At 52.9% G+C, this 24,098-nt stretch overlaps 1 protein-coding gene across 1 annotated transcript in view; it reads left to right on the top strand.

Annotated features, from left to right (window-relative positions):
- LOC149916620 (IgGFc-binding protein-like) overlaps positions 1 to 24,098 on the top strand; it is a 71,156-nt gene that overhangs the window by 12,132 nt on the left and 34,926 nt on the right. Inside the window, exons 12-53 of the mRNA XM_090147783.1 lie at positions 526 to 725; positions 826 to 1,206; positions 1,793 to 2,079; positions 2,770 to 3,041; positions 4,123 to 4,272; positions 4,882 to 5,138; positions 5,230 to 5,314; positions 5,434 to 5,514; positions 5,630 to 5,871; positions 5,965 to 6,248; positions 6,348 to 6,625; positions 6,869 to 7,464; positions 7,640 to 8,210; positions 8,368 to 8,567; positions 8,663 to 9,043; positions 9,409 to 9,695; positions 10,274 to 10,545; positions 11,256 to 11,405; positions 12,013 to 12,269; positions 12,373 to 12,457; positions 12,577 to 12,657; positions 12,773 to 13,014; positions 13,108 to 13,391; positions 13,491 to 13,768; positions 14,013 to 14,608; positions 14,784 to 15,354; positions 15,512 to 15,711; positions 15,807 to 16,187; positions 16,553 to 16,839; positions 17,418 to 17,689; positions 18,400 to 18,549; positions 19,157 to 19,413; positions 19,517 to 19,601; positions 19,721 to 19,801; positions 19,917 to 20,158; positions 20,252 to 20,535; positions 20,635 to 20,912; positions 21,157 to 21,752; positions 21,928 to 22,498; positions 22,656 to 22,855; positions 22,951 to 23,331; positions 23,697 to 23,983. Coding sequence (XP_090003909.1) covers positions 526 to 725; positions 826 to 1,206; positions 1,793 to 2,079; positions 2,770 to 3,041; positions 4,123 to 4,272; positions 4,882 to 5,138; positions 5,230 to 5,314; positions 5,434 to 5,514; positions 5,630 to 5,871; positions 5,965 to 6,248; positions 6,348 to 6,625; positions 6,869 to 7,464; positions 7,640 to 8,210; positions 8,368 to 8,567; positions 8,663 to 9,043; positions 9,409 to 9,695; positions 10,274 to 10,545; positions 11,256 to 11,405; positions 12,013 to 12,269; positions 12,373 to 12,457; positions 12,577 to 12,657; positions 12,773 to 13,014; positions 13,108 to 13,391; positions 13,491 to 13,768; positions 14,013 to 14,608; positions 14,784 to 15,354; positions 15,512 to 15,711; positions 15,807 to 16,187; positions 16,553 to 16,839; positions 17,418 to 17,689; positions 18,400 to 18,549; positions 19,157 to 19,413; positions 19,517 to 19,601; positions 19,721 to 19,801; positions 19,917 to 20,158; positions 20,252 to 20,535; positions 20,635 to 20,912; positions 21,157 to 21,752; positions 21,928 to 22,498; positions 22,656 to 22,855; positions 22,951 to 23,331; positions 23,697 to 23,983 — 11,920 coding nt within the window. The remainder of the gene's footprint in view (positions 1 to 525; positions 726 to 825; positions 1,207 to 1,792; positions 2,080 to 2,769; positions 3,042 to 4,122; positions 4,273 to 4,881; positions 5,139 to 5,229; positions 5,315 to 5,433; positions 5,515 to 5,629; positions 5,872 to 5,964; positions 6,249 to 6,347; positions 6,626 to 6,868; positions 7,465 to 7,639; positions 8,211 to 8,367; positions 8,568 to 8,662; positions 9,044 to 9,408; positions 9,696 to 10,273; positions 10,546 to 11,255; positions 11,406 to 12,012; positions 12,270 to 12,372; positions 12,458 to 12,576; positions 12,658 to 12,772; positions 13,015 to 13,107; positions 13,392 to 13,490; positions 13,769 to 14,012; positions 14,609 to 14,783; positions 15,355 to 15,511; positions 15,712 to 15,806; positions 16,188 to 16,552; positions 16,840 to 17,417; positions 17,690 to 18,399; positions 18,550 to 19,156; positions 19,414 to 19,516; positions 19,602 to 19,720; positions 19,802 to 19,916; positions 20,159 to 20,251; positions 20,536 to 20,634; positions 20,913 to 21,156; positions 21,753 to 21,927; positions 22,499 to 22,655; positions 22,856 to 22,950; positions 23,332 to 23,696; positions 23,984 to 24,098) is intronic.

The following is a 24,098-nucleotide window of genomic DNA, read 5'->3' as shown; positions in this document are numbered from 1 at the left end:
TCAAGAGGTTGCTTTCAGGCGTTGACTGTCATAGCTTTGTGGTCTTAAATTCTACATGTATTTCCCCACCAAAAGTTGCAAAATAATCTTTTACATTGCTCTGTTTTTACTTCTAAATATCTTTTGAAAAGTATGTTCATTGTTCCAAGTATCTATGTCATAGAGGTATCAGTAAGTACGTGATAATATGCAATCACATCTAGTTTTTATCATGTATTTTGGTTTTAATATGTTTGTTAATTTCCTGTCTACATCTAATAGCTTCAATAATTCATGTTCCAGCTAAGTACTAGACCTGGTGCAGAGTTACTCGGATTTGAATTTGCTAAATATCAAGGATATATGTTAATATTCATACCCTTCTCTTGTAGAATGTTATTTTTCTTTCTGATTTCAAAACAGAAAGAAATTTCATTTTCTAATATTTCTGGTAAAATATTGCAAATAGTTTAAAATAATCTCAGTTTCACGTTTTGGGTTTTGTGAGTTGTGATCATCATATGAGAGCCTTTTATTTTTTTTCAGCTGTTGCATGTCCTGCTAATAGCCATTACAATCCATGCACTAACGCATGTCCTGCAACCTGCACTGACCCTCTTGCATCAAACAACTGCAGCAAACCTTGTGTAGAGGGATGTGAATGCAATGATGGTTTTGTCATCAGTGGGGCACAATGTGTATCCATGAGCAACTGTGGCTGCTTACAGAATGACAAGTACTATGAGGTTTGTTCTATCACATAGTTCAGAGGTTTATTTTACAGCTGATCATTTGATCATTAACATTAACTGTTTTAACTTCTCTTTATTTTGTCTTCTCTTACAGAAGGGAGAAGCTTTTTGGCAAACAAACTGCGCAGGCCAATGTGTATGTGCTGGAAATGGGACTGTGCTTTGCAGTTCAGACACATGCGAAGCAAGTGAAGTTTGCAAGGTGCAGAATGGACTCCTGGGATGTTATCCATTAAATCCCAGTACCTGCCACATTTTCGGAGATCCACATTATGTAACCTTTGATGGGAGACTGTACCATTTCCAAGGAGACTGCAATTATACAGCTGTTGAGACTTGCACAAATTCTTCTGAACAGTTTTCAGTGACAACCAGAAATAAGCATAGAGGAAACCCAAACTGGACAGCCTTGGATTCAGTTGCTGTCACACTGAAGAATCTTCATATTGTTGTGAGGAGAGACAAAGAGACCTTTGTAAGTGTTCCACTTTAAGCACAAATAATCAGTCATATCAATGCACTGCATTTTTCCATGCAAAATAACAGAATCAGGTTTCTCTGCTTTATTCACCTCCAGGAATGTATATGAGAGAAGTCACTGAAATATTTTTTCAAAAATGTAGAAATCAGCATAGCTTCATTATATCCTTTCAAATATTTTGTGCATGACGTTTTAGAAAAAGCATCTTCATCTGGAGTTTTATCCTTAATAGAAAGCTTTTGCTAAACTAAATGTCAGTCTGCATTTTACAGTTCTGGTCTTTAGAACAGAAATAACATTTTTGCTATATGCTTACATACCAGATCTAGCTTTAAACTAGCTATTCAAAGTATTGCTATATGTGTAGTTGCAACAAAACAGAGCTCAAGTTTTTCTACAAACCTGAATTCAAGATATGGGACAAGTATGAATGTCCCTTCAAACTTCTGTGTCTACATTTCTCCTTAGGGTAAAGCTGACTCAGTGTAGAAAAGTTGCAGAATTACTAGCGTAGATCTCTCCTTTTTTTTCCTAGGAACTTTGTTGACTTACCCATTCATGTTGGTTTTCTTTTCTTTAGGTGAATGGAGTTCAGGTTTTCCCTCCTGTGGATTTGAAGTATGGAGCCAGAGTAGCTGTAAAAGGAAATTATGTAGTCATTGATACCTCTGTAGGGATCCAGGTGAAGTTTGATGGTGACCAGGACCTTTTTATTCTGGTTGATGAAAGTCTCAGAGGACAGTTATGTGGTTTGTGTGGGACATTCAATGACAACCAGCTGGATGATTTTCTAAAACCAGATAAAGTCCTAGAACAGGATCCAAATAAATTTGGTGACAGCTGGCTAGTGAAGGATGATGACTGGGTGTAAGTATATGATAATACTATAGGAAACAACAAAATATGTCATAAATCTTCTGCTTAAGAGATTACCTCAAATACATGATATGCATTCCATAGAATCCCTTTTTTTGATATTACATATTGGCTAGAATCTTAACCTTTTTACTAATTTTACATCTCAATAGAAAGCACTGAAATTTTAAAACTACCCTTCAAAGATTTTTGTTATAAATTACAGTTTATTTGAAATCAAGCTCTTTTTTTGGATGTTAACTTCATTTCTCCCTATCTTTCTATTTTAAAATATCTCCTTTATACCATGTTACTGTAAGAAAGCTAAATATTTTCTTCAGCTTCTATTTCTGAGGTAACTCTACACTAAGTGGGGCACAGAGCATTTCTTTGCCTATTAATGCTTTCATATGCAAAGTAGTGATCTTCCTATGGGCAATAGTGAACTGAAATTATTTGAGCTAGATATATGGATGGTTGATTTCTTTTGAACTTCTGTCTATGGACAGGCGGTTACATCTCAACAATTCACAATTGTTTTCTTAATGGGGAACTGTGAGTCAAATTACAATATTACTCACTTTGGGGTTTGACAAGCTAAAGACAAGAATACACAATAAGTCCACAGAATTTGGCATAGACTTCTATTACCTTGCAAGACAGAGCAAAATATAAATATGCTACTGTTTATTTTTAACACAGATGTAATCCAGTTGCAGTTGTACCACCCACCTGTGACACAGGAAAAGAGAAAGAATATGAAGAAGTCTGCAAAATTATTTTGAAAAATAGTGGGCCTTTTGAGGTTTGCCATTGGTACATTCCACCACAACTGTACTTTGAGAGCTGTGTCTATGACCTGTGTGCCACAGAGGGGAGTTCTGAACAATTCTGCAAAATTTTAGAGGCATATGCTGCTGCCTGTGAGCGTGAAGGTGTAAATCTGGGAGAATGGAGGAAAGATACCATTTGCGGTAAGTTATAAGGTCATTCAGCGAATTGACATCCAGTTATATTCTCATCTTACAAATATGAACTCAAATGATTAAAGAGCTGAACAGAATTTCTGAAAAGGTAATTCAGAGAGTCAGAAGTATTTTGGTTGTTTAGTATCTGAGGAAGTCAGTCTTCTAATCTACACGTGTAATGGTCATTCAGCGTTCACTTTAAGCCATGATGTTTAAACATTTTTATCTTGTTTATTACTGGATTGTGAAAGCTGAGATATGCTGCCAGTTAAATGATCAGCCAGGGAAAACTAAGCACTTACTGGTTTCTTCCAAACCAACTTATTGTGCTTTTTGCCTTCATTAAAATGTTTCATGTTTTTGAGAAGTGTTGATACAACATTTACACCTAGTCTACAACTCCAGATTTTCACCAAATGTGAAATAACTTCAGAAGTGTATAAACTAGAATATTAAAATTAATAAGATATCCAAGTTAAGGCCGATTTAGCCTCCCAAACACTGTTTGACCCTTATTATCTGTGTGGACATAGAAGTGAACATAGTAGTAAAGTCGGAGACATGAAATTGCTTCTTCTGTACTAGCAGATGTGACTGCCAAAACCAGCAGAAGGAACAGGATGAGTCTATGATAGTAAAAGCCATTCCATACTCTTTCTAACTCAGACAACACTTCTCACTGCAGTTTAGAAACCATAAAAAGAAATGTCAGACCATTCCCATTTACAGTATTTAGATTTCTACCCAAGCTATACTCTGAACAGCCGAATGCCACTGTTCCAAGTAGGAGAGCTTTGAATGATTTTCACTGACTAAAAATTGAAACTGTGGCACAGTGTAAAAACCGAGGATATTAGAGCGTTATGATGACAAATGAATTGACTTGCCAAGTAACAGACATTCTCAGACACTTAGAATTTCGTATTTTATAATCCATCTTTCTGTATGGATTACTTCTACTCATTCCATAACATCTTCCAATGTTTAATGGACATGAATGCATTAGATCTAGAAGGATATTATCAGAACAGAGAGAAGATTCCAGACCTCATTGTGGAAACTGCTTTTCTTTCTGCAACATGTCTAGCCGCACCAACAGCCTGCAACATGTCCTGCACATTTGACACTGACTTCTGTGAGTGGGAACAGGCAATCAATGACAACTTTGACTGGATAAGGAACAAGGGGCCAACACAGTCACCAAATACAGGCCCTCCCCATGACCACACAACAGGAGGTAGGAACAGAAAATACTCTCTGGTTGTACTTCAGATACAGCAATCTTTGGGAAGAGTGCAAAGAACCTCTTTTAACAGGAAATCCAAGCAAAATGCCTCTTGGGCTTTGTCCAGAGCTTTCTGCAGCAGTCAGGAATTTGTCCTGGAGAGAATGAACAGTGCAGCACATTTATGAGCATGTAATGTGTGTAACATATGTTTGTAGAGTCAGCTGCAGAAAGGCTTCAGCCAAGACGTATCCAGACTGACACTGGATCATTTAAGAGCCAGCCCATACTTCAACATGCTAGTCTTTCCCAAAGTAGAACAACAACATAATCTGCAGGAAATCTGTTTGGGAAGTGGAAATTTAGTAGCAGTGCTGGGAGGAGGCATAATGAAGTATGACAGACTGGCTAACTTATCACACTCCCACTCTTACAGGCCAGAACTGTCTAGACATGACCTCTTCTAGTGATAAGTGATCCAGTTTCAGTAGCATGAAACCTATGTGATGACTACTGCCTTTGCACCCCCTGAAAACTGTATTTGCAAAAAAAATCTAAATGAACTAAGATAGACTTCTCCTGGTTCAACAACATGAGAAATTGTCTCTGTGCTATTTCCAGATGGGTATTATATCTATCTGCAAGGAAATGAGCACAATCCAGGTGAGATAGCCAGCTTGGTCAGTCCAGTGTGCAGCTCAATGGGACCACATTGCTTCCGCTTCTGGTATCACATGTATGGAGTGGCTGAAACCATGGCCCTGCGGGTGTATGTACTACACAATGAGACATCAACGCTGGTATGGAAAGAAACTGGAAGCAAAGGAGACAGATGGATCTTGGGAGAGGTCACAGTGCACAGTACAGGAAACTTGCAGGTAGGGACAGGGGCACTAACTGCCATCCGCTTCCAAATGTCACTCAACATGTATAGTTTGGAATAATGCTGGAAAACATCCCTTCCATTAGATTCTCCTTGAAGGCATGATAGGTGAAGATTTCCGCAGCGACGTGGCACTGGATGATCTGTCCATTGAACAGGGATACTGTCCAGGTACGTGACACTGCCTGGGGAAAGGCAGCCTGCTTGTTTTGGCAGTCAATGTGTTTTCTGCCTTGAGTAGGAGGTGCGCAAGCAAGACTGACTGGCATGTGCCACTGTATCTTTTGTAGGCGATGTGACCACAACGCCACGCCCTGGCACCACCACACCTGGCACAGGAACATCCACACCAACACCACAGCCAGGCTCAGGTGAATGGAGGAGAGCGGTTGTTGGGACGCAGTGCTTTTAGCATTGTAGGAAGGGGAGAAGAGCTGGAAGGTGGTGCTGATAACTGACTGGTTTCTCTGGTGTTTCCTTTGTCAGGAACGTGTGTGGTGGAGGGAGACCCTCACTACCACACGTTTGACAAGCAAATACACCACTTCATGGGCAACTGCACCTACACCCTCTCCAAGCTGTGTGAGAGCAACAGCTCGCTGCCCTACTTCAACGTGGAGGCGGCCAACGAACACAGAGGAGGCAACACTCGCGTGTCCTACGTCCAGTACGTGGACGTTGATGTGTACGGCCAGCGCATAAGGCTTGGGAAGGATGGCGTGGTGATGGTAAGCACAAAGGGGAGCAATGGTGGGACTGTGCAGAGGGAGAGCCGTGCCAAAGGCAATGCTCCAACCCTGTCTTGGTTTCTGTCCTTCCAGGTCAACGGAGAGCCAGAGGTGCTGCCCTGCACCCCATCTGCGGGTGTGCAGGTGTCGTCCAGCGGGTTCTACACCATGGTCACCACAGACTTTGGCTTGAGCGTGAAGTTTGATGGGAACCATCGGGTGGAGGTGACGCTTCCAGGCACCTTTGGGCAGAAGGTTTGCGGCATGTGTGGCAACTACAACGGGATGGCAGCAGATGACTTCCTGAACCCGGACGGAGTGCAGGAGCCAGACTCCACCAGCCTGGGTAACAGCTGGCAGGTGTCCAACGACAGCAGGTGTGTGTGGTGCCCCAGCAGGTCTGGGGAGGGCTGGAGTGGAGGTGCCAGGGGAAGCCTACGGATAACCTGGAGGCCTTTCTCTCTGCCTCACTGTAGCTGCTCAGCCGGAACGCAGTCCCCACCAGCATGCACTGAGACAGACAAGCAAGTCATTGCCAGCAGCAGCTTCTGTGGGCTCCTCACGGACACCAGCGGCCCGTTTGAGGTGTGCCACGCTGTGCTGAGTCCCAGCGGTTACTTCAACACGTGCCTTTATGACCTGTGTGAGCTGGGGCTTGATCGCGAGGCGCTGTGCAACAGCCTGCAGTCCTATGCAGATGCCTGCCAGGCGCTTGGTGTCCAGATCCCCGTGTGGAGGAACGCAACATTCTGCCGTAAGTCAGAAGCAGAAAAGCACCCCATTTTCCAGCTGGTTAGCCACTGTGTGTGGCTAACCCTCTGTTGGTCAAATCACTAGCGTGGTTTTTTCTATGCAGAAGGCATCTCACGTGGGCAGCTGGGTGTGGCTGTAGGGTGATTGCATCCTTCCAAAGCCTCCAGAGAATCTTGTCTCCCTTGAGAGCATTGCGAGTGTCGGATGACTGATGATTTCACTCCTTCTCCTCTTGTCTTGGCAGCCATCACGTGTCCAGCCAACAGCCACTACGAGCCCTGTGCTGCTGCTTGCCCTGCTACATGTGTTAACCCCATGGCACCAGTTACGTGTGGATTGCCGTGTGTGGAGGCATGTGTATGCGACAGCGGGTACCTGCTCTACAACAAGCAATGCGTGCCCAGCCAGCAGTGCGGGTGCTGGCACAACGGGCAGCACTACCCGGTGGGCTCAGAGTTCTGGACGGACAACACCTGCTCGTCCAAGTGCACGTGTCCCGCGCGAGGAGGCAAAGTCCAGTGCTCCAGTGCGTCGTGCCCTGCTGGCCAGTTCTGTGGAGTGCAGAATGGGAAGCCCGAGTGCCTGGATCACTCCTACGGCATCTGCCACGTCCACGGGGACCCTCACTACAACACCTTTGACAAGGTGACGCACAACTTCATGGGGAACTGCACGTACACGCTGGCCAAAGTGTGCTCCAACACCTCCGTGCCCTACTTCAATGTTGAGGCAAAGAACGAGCATCGTGGCAACCCCCGAGTGTCCTACGTGCGTGAAGTCGTGGTTGATGTGTACGGAGAGCGCATTACCATACTCAAGCAGGAGAGGAGCCGAGTGCTGGTAAGCGAGCGGGGCTGGCGTGTGCGTAAGGTGGTGGGTCTGCAAGGCAGGGCTGGCTTTTTTGGGCAGGGTCTTATCTGCAAGCAGCAGGAGTTTTGGTGTGAGAAGGGAGCCTGTTGCCATGGGGCTGACGGCCCCAGGGAGTCCACGGTGCATTGCACTGTGTCTGCCCCAGGTGAACGGTGTGTTCCGGACCTTGCCGGTGAGCGCAGCAGGAGGAGCCATCACCGTGAGCAGCAGCGGCCGCTACGTCGTCCTGCAGACGGACTTCAGCCTCCAAGTGTCCTACGACGCTGACCACTCGGTGGAGGTGAAGGTGCCCACCAGCTACTTCAACCTGACCTGTGGCATGTGCGGGAACTTCAACAACTGGAGAGAGGACGATTACATGATGCCCAACGGGCAGCAAGCCGCAGACTCCAATGCGCTGGGGGAGAGCTGGCAGGTCCCAAGCGATGACAGTGACCCCAGCTGTGGCGTGCCCCCACCACCGGGGCCCTGCCCTGAGGATGAGAAGAAGCTCTACGAGTCCGAGCAGTTCTGTGGCATGCTGACAGCCAGACCAGGCTTTTTTGAGAGCTGCCATGCCGTGATCAACCCGCAGAGCTACTTTGAGACCTGCTCCTACGACCTTTGTGCCATGGGTGGTGTGCAGGAGGTGCTGTGTGGTGCACTGGAGGCCTACGCTGACGCATGCCAGGCAGCTGGTGTGACTCTGCTCCCCTGGAGGAATGCCACCTTCTGCCGTGAGTACCCACCTTTGGATTGCCAGAGGGAAATGGGGCTCTCCCTGTGTCCTGTAGCTCTGGCCAGTTCTTTGGGCTTTCCCTTGGCTTTCCCTTTTCCCTTGGTATTCCCTTCCTTGTGGGCTTTGCTGGCCCTAATGTTCCCTTCCCTTTGCAGCCCTGCCATGCTCTGCCAACAGCTACTATGACCCTTGCATGACTGGCTGTCCTGCCACCTGCGTTGACCCACAAGCCCCGCAGAACTGTTCCAAGCCCTGCATGGAGGGCTGTGCGTGTGCCTCTGGCTTCCTCCTCAGCGGTGACACCTGTGTGCCCGAGGCCCGCTGTGGCTGCCTCTTTGAGGACAACTACTACAGCGTGAGTGAAAACCCTGCCCCGTCTCCCTCCCCTCCCACGGCCCTGCTTTGCATCTCCTTCTGTGTCTGACGTGCTCGGGGTTTCTCTGCCTGCAGGAAGGCGAGTCCTTTGTGAGCGAGAACTGCTCTCGCCAGTGCCGTTGTGAAGCCAGCGGCCAGATGGTTTGCTCTGCATTGTCCTGTGGTGAGGAGGAGGTCTGCAAGATCCAGAACGGCCAGCGGGGCTGTTTCCCAGCCAGCACGGCTCTGTGCCACATCTATGGCGACCCGCATTACAACACCTTCGATGGGAAGCTTCACCACTTCCAGGGCTCCTGCAACTACACAGTGGTGACGGCCTGTGACAACTCCTCCCTTGGCTTCAGCATCACCATTCGCAACGAACATCGGGGCAACCCGAGCTGGACGGCTCTGAACTCCGTGGCACTGTCCATGGAAGGCCTCCACATTGCACTGCGCAAGAAGAAGGACGTCTATGTAAGCCCCTGATTTTTAGCCCAGGCAACCACAGATATCGAAAGTACCGTTACGTAGCCGCGTACCCATCCCCTAGAAGAGCTCGATGTTCCCTGAGCCTGCGGGCATGCTCACACGAGAGCACGGCAGGTCTCTGAGTGAGGCAGACCTGAGTGCAGGTGCAGAGGCGGGCATCCAACTGGTTTCCCGCAGCTTTTGGTGTGCCGTAGGTAATAGAGCAGCTGTTGTTCTTGTAGGCCTGGGCAAGGTTTCTCTTGCCGTCACTGCCTCTGACTCCTGGCATCAGCACTGCAGCGAAGACCAGCGACTTGTCACCGGAGGGGCATCTCTTTATGTTTCTCTCTCCCTCTGTCTTTCTTCTTCAGATCAATGGTGTTCTGGCCACCCTGCCTTCTTCTCCAACGCCCAGCGTGACCGTTTCCCTGAGTGGCTCCTACGTGCAAGTCTCTACCAAGCTGGGCCTGCAGCTGCAGTTCAACGGGGACCAGGACCTCCTGGTGAGGGTGTCGGAGAAGCACAAGGGCAAGCTGTGTGGGCTGTGTGGGACATACACGGGCAGCAAGGAAGATGACTTCAGGCGACCTGATGGGGTCGTTGTGCCTGACTTCAATGACTTTGGAGCCAGCTGGATGGTGCCTGATGACGAGTGGAAGTGAGCGCTTGTTCTGTTGCATAGAGGCCGGGCAGAAGTTAGCTGTGAGCGGCCCAAGGGAGGAGGGTGGTTAAGGGCTGGCATGGGGAAGGGGAGACGGGGGAAGCTGTGGGAAAGCGTGTTTGAACGCATGAAAGCTCCAAGGCAGCAGGCATACAGCCCTTGCATCTCCCCCCTCTGCTCCATCCACCCATGGTGTGAGCGGTGCTCTCTCCCCGTGCGTGGGCACTGTGCTCTGGGGCCCTCAGCTGCCTCTGTGCAGAGCCCTGCATCCCATTGTATCTCACCGTTCCGACACCAGAGTGAGGTAGGCCGGGCCACGGGCAGGGCGGTTTTCCCAAGTAGCCATGGTCAGTGCTGCCTCTGTCATTTTCCTCAACCCCTGTGAAGCCCCAGAGGGGAACGGTGAATGTGGGCCTCATTGCTGACCCTTGCAGATGGCAGCTGCGTGTGCCTTGTCTTAGGGAGAGACGTGGACTCCACAAAGACTGAAGTTTTGCATGGCATGCCAGTGGGGAAAGGTTGTGGCTGAGGTTCACGGGCTGCTGAGAGCTCAGGGCTGTCTCTCTGCTTTGCAGGTGTGACACGACCATTGTCCCTCCTGTGTCCTGCTCCCCGTCGGAGGAGGAGGCAGCTCACAAGAAGTGTGAAATGCTCACACAAGCCGGTGGCCCGTTTGAGCCGTGCCATGCAGTTCTGCCACCCCAGGAGTACTTTGAGAGCTGCGTCTATGACCAGTGTGGCACAGGTGGCAGCACGGACCAGCTGTGCAGTGACCTGAGTTCCTATGCTGAAGCCTGTGCTGCGGCAGGGGTTGTTCTGGGAGACTGGAGCGCTGGCACGGTCTGCGGTGAGGAATCGGCTTGGTTTCTATTCAGGAGCTATCACTAATAATTTCTTGAATTTCTACTTCACAAATGGATTCTTAGCTTCCCTTTTTTGGTGTCTGACATTTCAGATTTCTTTCCTACTCACTACTGCGTTGAATCAGCTGGTTTTGCATTGCATTTTGCAGACTGACAGTTTGGAATTCCCATAACGTTTCCCTGTATTGTCCTGCCCATTGTCTTCTTAAGGGCATCCTTGTCCTTAGTCCTGAAGCAGCACACCCAGCTTATGCTGTCAGCAGCTTTTTGCCTTTATGAAGGCAAGCATTTCCAGAGGGATGCCGGGCTGTGGCATCTTGACTGCGCATCGAGAGACTTCAGACTTGCTGCCTCTCTGCCTTGAAGTGCTTCTTCCAGTACCAGTTAGAAAGGCTTTGAAGTTGTGGGAAGTCACTGGTAATACTGAGCCCAAGAGAGAGCCCCATCCCTCCCGGGAGACTCAGCAAGGTAGCACCAGTAGAGGTGGAGAGAGGAAGCCTGGGGACTGTGATGAAATTGAGGGAGAAAGGAGGAAGCCTTGAGCAATGAACAGTGTGCAATGGCCAGGGTGGAATTGCATTTTGTTGACCATCGTCACCTGGCTGTAATCACGCCAGGGACACTGAGGGATACTGGGAAAGTTTTGCACAGTCTCACTTTTAAAACTCTGCTTTCCTTTCTGTACCATGTCCAGCTTCCCCAGCAGCCTGCAATTTCTCCTGCACGTTTGATGTCGACTTCTGTGAGTGGGTCCAGGAGCCGTCCAGCAGCATTGACTGGATAAGGCACAAGGGACCAACGCCCTCTCCAGATACCGGCCCTTCCTTTGACCACACGACTGGAGGTAGGAACATCAGCCAGCACACGGTGGTCATTCAAGCAGAGTGGTGTCCCTGGAAAGATGGTGACAAACATCTTCTAAGAGCAAATACAAACCATATATACCCTGGCTTTGATCCAGAGGCCTTTGCAGCAGCCTCCCCCAGGGTCGGAGCCTTCTTTCAAAGAAGCTTTTCTGCCCTGGGATCAGTCTGGTGTAATCAGAACAGGGAATGATCTGCCAGGCAAGGGGGTCAGTAGTATAAAACCGTGGTGCCGGGCTGTCTCAGGGAAACAGGAACAGGTTTCTTTTAGGGGATGCTGGCTTCTCCAGGAGCCGCTGATGAGTGCCCCCAAAGCCCCAAAGCTGCAGAGCCGTGGTTGGATTGAGGGGATGCTTTGGGGGTGACGGCGTTTCCCACATCAAGCCATACAGCTGTCAGGGCCTAGAGAGCCAGTTTCCTTAGAACATCTTAGGGCTGAGGGAACTGTGGCAAATGAAGGACAATCTCTTGCTCTAGACTCCCTGTCCCTGCCTCAAACTGCCGCAGGATGTGCTCTCAGGAGGGTTTTCCCTGGGGCTGTTGTCTAGGCTTGATGTTGCATGAGGCATGGCTGGCACTTTGTTTCAGATGGCTACTACATCTACCTGCATGGCGACGATCACTACCCCGGCTTCGTGTCACAGCTGGTCAGCCCAGTGTGCAATTCAACGGGACCACACTGCTTCCGCTTCTGGTATCACATGTATGGAGTGGCTGAAACCATGGCCCTGCGGGTGTACGTGGCTCAGGACGGGGAGCTACTGGAGGTCTGGAAAAGAGTTGGGAACCACGGGGACAGATGGATCTTGGGAGAGGTCACAGTGCACAGTACAGGAAACTTGCAGGTAGGGACAGGGGCTCTAACTGCCGTCTGATGCAAAGAGTGCTGCAGAATGTCACTCGGAGTGTATGGCCGGAGCTAACGGTAGAAACCAACCTTTCCCTTAGCTTGTCCTTGAGGGAGAATGGGGGGAAGATTTCCGCAGTGACGTGGCACTGGATGATCTGTCCATTGAACAGGGATACTGTCCAGGTACGTGACACTGCCGGGGGAAAGGCAGCCTGCTTGTTTTGGCAGTCAATGTATTTTCTGCCTTGAGCAGGAGGTGTGCAAGCAGGACTGACTGGCATGTGCCACTGTATCTTTTGTAGGCGATGTGACCACAACGCCACGCCCTGGCACCACCACACCTGGCACAGGAACATCCACACCAACACCACAGCCAGGCTCAGGTGAATGGAGGAGAGCGGTTGTTGGGACGCAGTGCTTTTAGCATTGTAGGAAGGGGAGAAGAGCTGGAAGGTGGTGCTGATAACTGACTGGTTTCTCTGGTGTTTCCTTTGTCAGGAACGTGTGTGGTGGAGGGAGACCCTCACTACCACACGTTTGACAAGCAAATACACCACTTCATGGGCAACTGCACCTACACCCTCTCCAAGCTGTGCGAGAGCAACAGCTCGCTGCCCTACTTCAACGTGGAGGCGGCCAACGAACACAGAGGAGGCAACACTCGCGTGTCCTACGTCCAGTACGTGGACGTTGATGTGTACGGCCAGCGCATAAGGCTTGGGAAGGATGGCGTGGTGATGGTAAGCACAAAGGGGAGCAATGGCGGGGCTGTGCAGAGGGAGAGCCGTGCCAAAGGCAATGCTCCAACCCTGTCTTGGTTTCTGTCCTTCCAGGTCAACGGAGAGCCAGAGGTGCTGCCCTGCACCCCATCTGCGGGTGTGCAGGTGTCGTCCAGCGGGTTCTACACCATGGTCACCACAGACTTTGGCTTGAGCGTGAAGTTTGATGGGAACCATCGGGTGGAGGTGACGCTTCCAGGCACCTTTGGGCAGAAGGTTTGCGGCATGTGTGGCAACTACAACGGGATGGCAGCAGATGACTTCCTGAACCCGGACGGAGTGCAGGAGCCAGACTCCACCAGCCTGGGTAACAGCTGGCAGGTGTCCAACGACAGCAGGTGTGTGTGGTGCCCCAGCAGGTCTGGGGAGGGCTGGAGTGGAGGTGCCAGGGGAAGCCTACGGATAACCTGGAGGCCTTTCTCTCTGCCTCACTGTAGCTGCTCAGCCGGAACGCAGTCCCCACCAGCATGCACTGAGACAGACAAGCAAGTCATTGCCAGCAGCAGCTTCTGTGGGCTCCTCACGGACACCAGCGGCCCGTTTGAGGTGTGCCACGCTGTGCTGAGTCCCAGCGGTTACTTCAACACGTGCCTTTATGACCTGTGTGAGCTGGGGCTTGATCGCGAGGCGCTGTGCAACAGCCTGCAGTCCTATGCAGATGCCTGCCAGGCGCTTGGTGTCCAGATCCCCGTGTGGAGGAACGCAACATTCTGCCGTAAGTCAGAAGCAGAAAAGCACCCCATTTTCCGAGCTGGTTAGCCACTGTGTGTGGCTAACCCTCTGTTGGTCAAATCACTAGCGTGGTTCTTTCTATGCAGAAGGCATCTCACGTGGGCAGCTGGGTGTGGCTGTGGGGTGATTGCATCCTTCCAAAGCCTCCAGAGAATCTTGTCTCCCTTGAGAGCATTGCGAGTGTCGGATGACTGATGATTTCACTCCTTCTCCTCTTGTCTTGGCAGCCATCACGTGTCCAGCCAACAGCCACTACGAGCCCTGTGCTGCTGCTTGCCCTGCTACATGTGTTAACCCCATGGCACCAGTTACGTGTGGATTGCCGTGTGTGGAGGCATGTGTATGCGACAGCGGGTACCTGCTCTACAACAAGCAATGCGTGCCCAGCCAGCAGTGCGGGTGCTGGCACAACGGGCAGCACTACCCGGTGGGCTCAGAGTTCTGGACGGACAACACCTGCTCGTCCAAGTGCACGTGTCCCGCGCGAGGAGGCAAAGTCCAGTGCTCCAGTGCGTCGTGCCCTGCTGGCCAGTTCTGTGGAGTGCAGAATGGGAAGCCCGAGTGCCTGGATCACTCCTACGGCATCTGCCACGTCCACGGGGACCCTCACTACAACACCTTTGACAAGGTGACGCACAACTTCATGGGGAACTGCACGTACACGCTGGCCAAAGTGTGCTCCAACACCTCCGTGCCCTACTTCAATGTTGAGGCAAAGAACGAGCATCGTGGCAACCCCCGAGTGTCCTACGTGCGTGAAGTCGTGGTTGATGTGTACGGAGAGCGCATTACCATACTCAAGCAGGAGAGGAGCCGAGTGCTGGTAAGCGAGCGGGGCTGGCGTGTGCGTAAGGTGGTGGGTCTGCAAGGCAGGGCTGGCTTTTTTGGGCAGGGTCTTATCTGCAAGCAGCAGGAGTTTTGGTGTGAGAAGGGAGCCTGTTGCCATGGGGCTGACGGCCCCAGGGAGTCCACGGTGCATTGCGCTGTGTCTGCCCCAGGTGAACGGTGTGTTCCGGACCTTGCCGGTGAGCGCAGCAGGAGGAGCCATCACCGTGAGCAGCAGCGGCCGCTACATCGTCCTGCAGACGGACTTCAGCCTCCAAGTGTCCTACGACGCTGACCACTCAGTGGAGGTGAAGGTGCCCACCAGCTACTTCAACCTGACCTGTGGCATGTGCGGGAACTTCAACAACTGGAGAGAGGACGATTACATGATGCCCAACGGGCAGCAAGCCGCAGACTCCAATGCGCTGGGGGAGAGCTGGCAGGTCCCAAGCGATGACAGTGACCCCAGCTGTGGCGTGCCCCCACCACCGGGGCCCTGCCCTGAGGATGAGAAGAAGCTCTACGAGTCCGAGCAGTTCTGTGGCATGCTGACAGCCAGACCAGGCGTTTTTGAGAGCTGCCATGCCGTGATCAACCCGCAGAGCTACTTTGAGACCTGCTCCTACGACCTTTGTGCCATGGGTGGTGTGCAGGAGGTGCTGTGTGGTGCACTGGAGGCCTACGCTGACGCATGCCAGGCAGCTGGTGTGACTCTGCTCCCCTGGAGGAATGCCACCTTCTGCCGTGAGTACCCACCTTTGGATTGCCAGAGGGAAATGGGGCTCTCCCTGTGTCCTGTAGCTCTGGCCAGTTCTTTGGGCTTTCCCTTGGCTTTCCCTTTTCCCTTGGTATTCCCTTCCTTGTGGGCTTTGCTGGCCCTAATGTTCCCTTCCCTTTGCAGCCCTGCCATGCTCTGCCAACAGCTACTATGACCCTTGCATGACTGGCTGTCCTGCCACCTGCGTTGACCCACAAGCCCCGCAGAACTGTTCCAAGCCCTGCATGGAGGGCTGTGCGTGTGCCTCTGGCTTCCTCCTCAGCGGTGACACCTGTGTGCCCGAGGCCCGCTGTGGCTGCCTCTTTGAGGACAACTACTACAGCGTGAGTGAAAACTCTGCCCCGTCTCCCTCCCCTCCCATGGCCCTGCTTTGCATCTCCTTCTGTGTCTGACGTGCTCGGGGTTTCTCTGCCTGCAGGAAGGCGAGTCCTTTGTGAGCGAGAACTGCTCTCGCCAGTGCCGTTGTGAAGCCAGCGGCCAGATGGTTTGCTCTGCATTGTCCTGTGGTGAGGAGGAGGTCTGCAAGATCCAGAACGGCCAGCGGGGCTGTTTCCCAGCCAGCACGGCTCTGTGCCACATCTATGGCGACCCGCATTACAACACCTTCGATGGGAAGCTTCACCACTTCCAGGGCTCCTGCAACTACACAGTGGTGACGGCCTGTGACAACTCCTCCCTTGGCTTCAGCATCACCATTCGCAACGAACATCGGGGCAACCCGAGCTGGACGGCTCTGAACTCCGTGGCACTGTCCATGGAAGGCCTCCACATTGCACTGCGCAAGAAGAAGGACGTCTATGTAAGCCCCTGATTTTTAGCCCAGGCAACCACAGATATCGAAAGTACCGTTACGTAGCCGCGTACCCATCCCCTAGAAGAGCTCGATGTTCCCTGAGCCTGCGGGCATGCTCACACGAGAGCACGGCAGGTCTCTGAGTGAGGCAGACCTGAGTGCAGGTGCAGAGGCGGGCATCCAACTGGTTTCCCGCAGCTTTTGGTGTGCCGTAGGTAATAGAGCAGCTGTTGTTCTTGTAGGCCTGGGCAAGGTTTCTCTTGCCGTCACTGCCTCTGACTCCTGGCATCAGCACTGCAGCGAAGACCAGCGACTTGTCACCGGAGGGGCATCTCTTTATGTTTCTCTCTCCCTCTGTCTTTCTTCTTCAGATCAATGGTGTTCTGGCCACCCTGCCTTCTTCTCCAACGCCCAGCGTGACCGTTTCCCTGAGTGGCTCCTACGTGCAAGTCTCTACCAAGCTGGGCCTGCAGCTGCAGTTCAACGGGGACCAGGACCTCCTGGTGAGGGTGTCGGAGAAGCACAAGGGCAAGCTGTGTGGGCTGTGTGGGACATACACGGGCAGCAAGGAAGATGACTTCAGGCGACCTGATGGGGTCGTTGTGCCTGACTTCAATGACTTTGGAGCCAGCTGGATGGTGCCTGATGACGAGTGGAAGTGAGCGCTTGTTCTGTTGCATAGAGGCCGGGCAGAAGTTAGCTGTGAGCGGCCCAAGGGAGGAGGGTGGTTAAGGGCTGGCATGGGGAAGGGGAGACGGGGGAAGCTGTGGGAAAGCGTGTTTGAACGCATGAAAGCTCCAAGGCAGCAGGCATACAGCCCTTGCATCTCCCCCCTCTGCTCCATCCACCCATGGTGTGAGCGGTGCTCTCTCCCCGTGCGTGGGCACTGTGCTCTGGGGCCCTCAGCTGCCTCTGTGCAGAGCCCTGCATCCCATTGTATCTCACCGTTCTGACCCCAGAGTGAGGTAGGCCGGGCCACGGGCAGGGCGGTTTTCCCAAGTAGCCATGGTCAGTGCTGCCTCTGTCATTTTCCTCAACCCCTGTGAAGCCCCAGAGGGGAACGGTGAATGTGGGCCTCATTGCTGACCCTTGCAGATGGCAGCTGCGTGTTCCTTGTCTTAGGGAGAGACGTGGACTCCACAAAGACTGAAGTTTTGCATGGCATGCCAGTGGGGAAAGGTTGTGGCTGAGGTTCACGGGCTGCTGAGAGCTCAGGGCTGTCTCTCTGCTTTGCAGGTGTGACACGACCATTGTCCCTCCTGTGTCCTGCTCCCCGTCGGAGGAGGAGGCAGCTCACAAGAAGTGTGAAATGCTCACACAAGCTGGTGGCCCGTTTGAGCCGTGCCATGCAGTTCTGCCACCCCAGGAGTACTTTGAGAGCTGCGTCTATGACCAGTGTGGCACAGGTGGCAGCACGGACCAGCTGTGCAGTGACCTGAGTTCCTATGCTGAAGCCTGTGCTGCGGCAGGGGTTGTTCTGGGAGACTGGAGCGCTGGCACGGTCTGCGGTGAGGAATCGGCTTGGTTTCTATTCAGGAGCTATCACTAATAATTTCTTGAATTTCTACTTCACAAATGGATTCTTAGCTTCCCTTTTTTGGTGTCTGACATTTCAGATTTCTTTCCTACTCACTACTGCGTTGAATCAGCTGGTTTTGCATTGCATTTTGCAGACTGACAGTTTGGAATTCCCATAACGTTTCCCTGTATTGTCCTGCCCATTGTCTTCTTAAGGGCATCCTTGTCCTTAGTGCTGAAGCAGCACACCCAGCTTATGCTGTCAGCAGCTTTTTGCCTTTATGAAGGCAAGCATTTCCAGAGGGATGCCGGGCTGTGGCATCTTGACTGCGCATCGAGAGACTTCAGACTTGCTGCCTCTCTGCCTTGAAGTGCTTCTTCCAGTACCAGTTAGAAAGGCTTTGAAGTTGTGGGAAGTCACTGGTAATACTGAGCCCAAGAGAGAGCCCCATCCCTCCCGGGAGACTCAGCAAGGTAGCACCAGTAGAGGTGGAGAGAGGAAGCCTGGGGACTGTGATGAAATTGAGGGAGAAAGGAGGAAGCCTTGAGCAATGAACAGTGTGCAATGGCCAGGGTGGAATTGCATTTTGTTGACCATCGTCACCTGGCTGTAATCACGCCAGGGACACTGAGGGATACTGGGAAAGTTTTGCACAGTCTCACTTTTAAAACTCTGCTTTCCTTTCTGTACCATGTCCAGCTTCCCCAGCAGCCTGCAATTTCTCCTGCACGTTTGATGTCGACTTCTGTGAGTGGGTCCAGGAGCCGTCCAGCAGCATTGACTGGATAAGGCACAAGGGACCAACGCCCTCTCCAGATACCGGCCCTTCCTTTGACCACACGACTGGAGGTAGGAACATCAGCCAGCACACGGTGGTCATTCAAGCAGAGTGGTGTCCCTGGAAAGATGGTGACAAACATCTTCTAAGAGCAAATACAAACCATATATACCCTGGCTTTGATCCAGAGGCCTTTGCAGCAGCCTCCCCCAGGGTCGGAGCCTTCTTTCAAAGAAGCTTTTCTGCCCTGGGATCAGTCTGGTGTAATCAGAACAGGGAATGATCTGCCAGGCAAGGGGGTCAGTAGTATAAAACCGTGGTGCCGGGCTGTCTCAGGGAAACAGGAACAGGTTTCTTTTAGGGGATGCTGGCTTCTCCAGGAGCCGCTGATGAGTGCCCCCAAAGCCCCAAAGCTGCAGAGCCGTGGTTGGATTGCGGGGATGCTTTGGGGGTGACGGCGTTTCCCACATCAAGCCATACAGCTGTCAGGGCCTAGAGAGCCAGTTTCCTTAGAACATCTTAGGGCTGAGGGAACTGTGGCAAATGAAGGACAATCTCTTGCTCTAGACTCCCTGTCCCTGCCTCAAACTGCCGCAGGATGTGCTCTCAGGAGGGTTTTCCCTGGGGCTGTTGTCTAGGCTTGATGTTGCATGAGGCATGGCTGGCACTTTGTTTCAGATGGCTACTACATCTACCTGCATGGCGACGATCACTACCCCGGCTTCGTGTCACAGCTGGTCAGCCCAGTGTGCAATTCAACGGGACCACACTGCTTCCGCTTCTGGTATCACATGTATGGAGTGGCTGAAACCATGGCCCTGCGGGTGTACGTGGCTCAGGACGGGGAGCTACTGGAGGTCTGGAAAAGAGTTGGGAACCACGGGGACAGATGGATCTTGGGAGAGGTCACAGTGCACAGTACAGGAAACTTGCAGGTAGGGACAGGGGCTCTAACTGCCGTCTGATGCAAAGAGTGCTGCAGAATGTCACTCGGAGTGTATGGCCGGAGCTAACGGTAGAAACCAACCTTTCCCTTAGCTTGTCCTTGAGGGAGAATGGGGGGAAGATTTCCGCAGTGACGTGGCACTGGATGATCTGTCCATTGAACAGGGATACTGTCCAGGTACGTGACACTGCCGGGGGAAAGGCAGCCTGCTTGTTTTGGCAGTCAATGTATTTTCTGCCTTGAGCAGGAGGTGTGCAAGCAGGACTGACTGGCATGTGCCACTGTATCTTTTGTAGGCGATGTGACCACAACGCCACGCCCTGGCACCACCACACCTGGCACAGGAACATCCACACCAACACCACAGCCAGGCTCAGGTGAATGGAGGAGAGCGGTTGTTGGGACGCAGTGCTTTTAGCATTGTAGGAAGGGGAGAAGAGCTGGAAGGTGGTGCTGATAACTGACTGGTTTCTCTGGTGTTTCCTTTGTCAGGAACGTGTGTGGTGGAGGGAGACCCTCACTACCACACGTTTGACAAGCAAATACACCACTTCATGGGCAACTGCACCTACACCCTCTCCAAGCTGTGCGAGAGCAACAGCTCGCTGCCCTACTTCAACGTGGAGGCGGCCAACGAACACAGAGGAGGCAACACTCGCGTGTCCTACGTCCAGTACGTGGACGTTGATGTGTACGGCCAGCGCATAAGGCTTGGGAAGGATGGCGTGGTGATGGTAAGCACAAAGGGGAGCAATGGCGGGGCTGTGCAGAGGGAGAGCCGTGCCAAAGGCAATGCTCCAACCCTGTCTTGGTTTCTGTCCTTCCAGGTCAACGGAGAGCCAGAGGTGCTGCCCTGCACCCCATCTGCGGGTGTGCAGGTGTCGTCCAGCGGGTTCTACACCATGGTCACCACAGACTTTGGCTTGAGCGTGAAGTTTGATGGGAACCATCGGGTGGAGGTGACGCTTCCAGGCACCTTTGGGCAGAAGGTTTGCGGCATGTGTGGCAACTACAACGGGATGGCAGCAGATGACTTCCTGAACCCGGACGGAGTGCAGGAGCCAGACTCCACCAGCCTGGGTAACAGCTGGCAGGTGTCCAACGACAGCAGGTGTGTGTGGTGCCCCAGCAGGTCTGGGGAGGGCTGGAGTGGAGGTGCCAGGGGAAGCCTACGGATAACCTGGAGGCCTTTCTCTCTGCCTCACTGTAGCTGCTCAGCCGGAACGCAGTCCCCACCAGCATGCACTGAGACAGACAAGCAAGTCATTGCCAGCAGCAGCTTCTGTGGGCTCCTCACGGACACCAGCGGCCCGTTTGAGGTGTGCCACGCTGTGCTGAGTCCCAGCGGTTACTTCAACACGTGCCTTTATGACCTGTGTGAGCTGGGGCTTGATCGCGAGGCGCTGTGCAACAGCCTGCAGTCCTATGCAGATGCCTGCCAGGCGCTTGGTGTCCAGATCCCCGTGTGGAGGAACGCAACATTCTGCCGTAAGTCAGAAGCAGAAAAGCACCCCATTTTCCGAGCTGGTTAGCCACTGTGTGTGGCTAACCCTCTGTTGGTCAAATCACTAGCGTGGTTCTTTCTATGCAGAAGGCATCTCACGTGGGCAGCTGGGTGTGGCTGTGGGGTGATTGCATCCTTCCAAAGCCTCCAGAGAATCTTGTCTCCCTTGAGAGCATTGCGAGTGTCGGATGACTGATGATTTCACTCCTTCTCCTCTTGTCTTGGCAGCCATCACGTGTCCAGCCAACAGCCACTACGAGCCCTGTGCTGCTGCTTGCCCTGCTACATGTGTTAACCCCATGGCACCAGTTACGTGTGGATTGCCGTGTGTGGAGGCATGTGTATGCGACAGCGGGTACCTGCTCTACAACAAGCAATGCGTGCCCAGCCAGCAGTGCGGGTGCTGGCACAACGGGCAGCACTACCCGGTGGGCTCAGAGTTCTGGACGGACAACACCTGCTCGTCCAAGTGCACGTGTCCCGCGCGAGGAGGCAAAGTCCAGTGCTCCAGTGCGTCGTGCCCTGCTGGCCAGTTCTGTGGAGTGCAGAATGGGAAGCCCGAGTGCCTGGATCACTCCTACGGCATCTGCCACGTCCACGGGGACCCTCACTACAACACCTTTGACAAGGTGACGCACAACTTCATGGGGAACTGCACGTACACGCTGGCCAAAGTGTGCTCCAACACCTCCGTGCCCTACTTCAATGTTGAGGCAAAGAACGAGCATCGTGGCAACCCCCGAGTGTCCTACGTGCGTGAAGTCGTGGTTGATGTGTACGGAGAGCGCATTACCATACTCAAGCAGGAGAGGAGCCGAGTGCTGGTAAGCGAGCGGGGCTGGCGTGTGCGTAAGGTGGTGGGTCTGCAAGGCAGGGCTGGCTTTTTTGGGCAGGGTCTTATCTGCAAGCAGCAGGAGTTTTGGTGTGAGAAGGGAGCCTGTTGCCATGGGGCTGACGGCCCCAGGGAGTCCACGGTGCATTGCGCTGTGTCTGCCCCAGGTGAACGGTGTGTTCCGGACCTTGCCGGTGAGCGCAGCAGGAGGAGCCATCACCGTGAGCAGCAGCGGCCGCTACATCGTCCTGCAGACGGACTTCAGCCTCCAAGTGTCCTACGACGCTGACCACTCAGTGGAGGTGAAGGTGCCCACCAGCTACTTCAACCTGACCTGTGGCATGTGCGGGAACTTCAACAACTGGAGAGAGGACGATTACATGATGCCCAACGGGCAGCAAGCCGCAGACTCCAATGCGCTGGGGGAGAGCTGGCAGGTCCCAAGCGATGACAGTGACCCCAGCTGTGGCGTGCCCCCACCACCAGGGCCCTGCCCTGAGGATGAGAAGAAGCTCTACGAGTCCGAGCAGTTCTGTGGCATGCTGACAGCCAGACCAGGCTTTTTTGAGAGCTGCCATGCCGTGATCAACCCGCAGAGCTACTTTGAGACCTGCTCCTACGACCTTTGTGCCATGGGTGGTGTGCAGGAGGTGCTGTGTGGTGCACTGGAGGCCTACGCTGACGCATGCCAGGCAGCTGGTGTGACTCTGCTCCCCTGGAGGAATGCCACCTTCTGCCGTGAGTACCCACCTTTGGATTGCCAGAGGGAAATGGGGCTCTCCCTGTGTCCTGTAGCTCTGGCCAGTTCTTTGGGCTTTCCCTTGGCTTTCCCTTTTCCCTTGGTATTCCCTTCCTTGTGGGCTTTGCTGGCCCTAATGTTCCCTTCCCTTTGCAGCCCTGCCATGCTCTGCCAACAGCTACTATGACCCTTGCATGACTGGCTGTCCTGCCACCTGCGTTGACCCACAAGCCCCGCAGAACTGTTCCAAGCCCTGCATGGAGGGCTGTGCGTGTGCCTCTGGCTTCCTCCTCAGCGGTGACACCTGTGTGCCCGAGGCCCGCTGTGGCTGCCTCTTTGAGGACAACTACTACAGCGTGAGTGAAAACCCTGCCCCGTCTCCCTCCCCTCCCACGGCCCTGCTTTGCATCTCCTTCTGTGTCTGACGTGCTCGGGGTTTCTCTGCCTGCAGGAAGGCGAGTCCTTTGTGAGCGAGAACTGCTCTCGCCAGTGCCGTTGTGAAGCCAGCGGCCAGATGGTTTGCTCTGCATTGTCCTGTGGTGAGGAGGAGGTCTGCAAGATCCAGAACGGCCAGCGGGGCTGTTTCCCAGCCAGCACGGCTCTGTGCCACATCTATGGCGACCCGCATTACAACACCTTCGATGGGAAGCTTCACCACTTCCAGGGCTCCTGCAACTACACAGTGGTGACGGCCTGTGACAACTCCTCCCTTGGCTTCAGCATCACCATTCGCAACGAACATCGGGGCAACCCGAGCTGGACGGCTCTGAACTCCGTGGCACTGTCCATGGAAGGCCTCCACATTGCACTGCGCAAGAAGAAGGACGTCTATGTAAGCCCCTGATTTTTAGCCCAGGCAACCACAGATATCGAAAGTACCGTTACGTAGCCGCGTACCCATCCCCTAGAAGAGCTCGATGTTCCCTGAGCCTGCGGGCATGCTCACACGAGAGCACGGCAGGTCTCTGAGTGAGGCAGACCTGAGTGCAGGTGCAGAGGCGGGCATCCAACTGGTTTCCCGCAGCTTTTGGTGTGCCGTAGGTAATAGAGCAGCTGTTGTTCTTGTAGGCCTGGGCAAGGTTTCTCTTGCCGTCACTGCCTCTGACTCCTGGCATCAGCACTGCAGCGAAGACCAGCAACTTGTCACCGGAGGGGCATCTCTTTATGTTTCTCTCTCCCTCTGTCTTTCTTCTTCAGATCAATGGTGTTCTGGCCACCCTGCCTTCTTCTCCAACGCCCAGCGTGACCGTTTCCCTGAGTGGCTCCTACGTGCAAGTCTCTACCAAGCTGGGCCTGCAGCTGCAGTTCAACGGGGACCAGGACCTCCTGGTGAGGGTGTCGGAGAAGCACAAGGGCAAGCTGTGTGGGCTGTGTGGGACATACACGGGCAGCAAGGAAGATGACTTCAGGCGACCTGATGGGGTCGTTGTGCCTGACTTCAATGACTTTGGAGCCAGCTGGATGGTGCCTGATGACGAGTGGAAGTGAGCGCTTGTTCTGTTGCATAGAGGCCGGGCAGAAGTTAGCTGTGAGCGGCCCAAGGGAGGAGGGTGGTTAAGGGCTGGCATGGGGAAGGGGAGACGGGGGAAGCTGTGGGAA

This window comes from Phasianus colchicus, chromosome 10 (genome assembly GCF_987193195.1).
Source record: "Phasianus colchicus chromosome 10, bPhaCol1.hap1.1, whole genome shotgun sequence".
Lineage (NCBI taxonomy): Eukaryota > Metazoa > Chordata > Aves > Galliformes > Phasianidae > Phasianus > Phasianus colchicus.
Note: the sequence above shows the minus strand (reverse complement) of the source record. Positions and strands in the feature narration are given on the sequence as shown.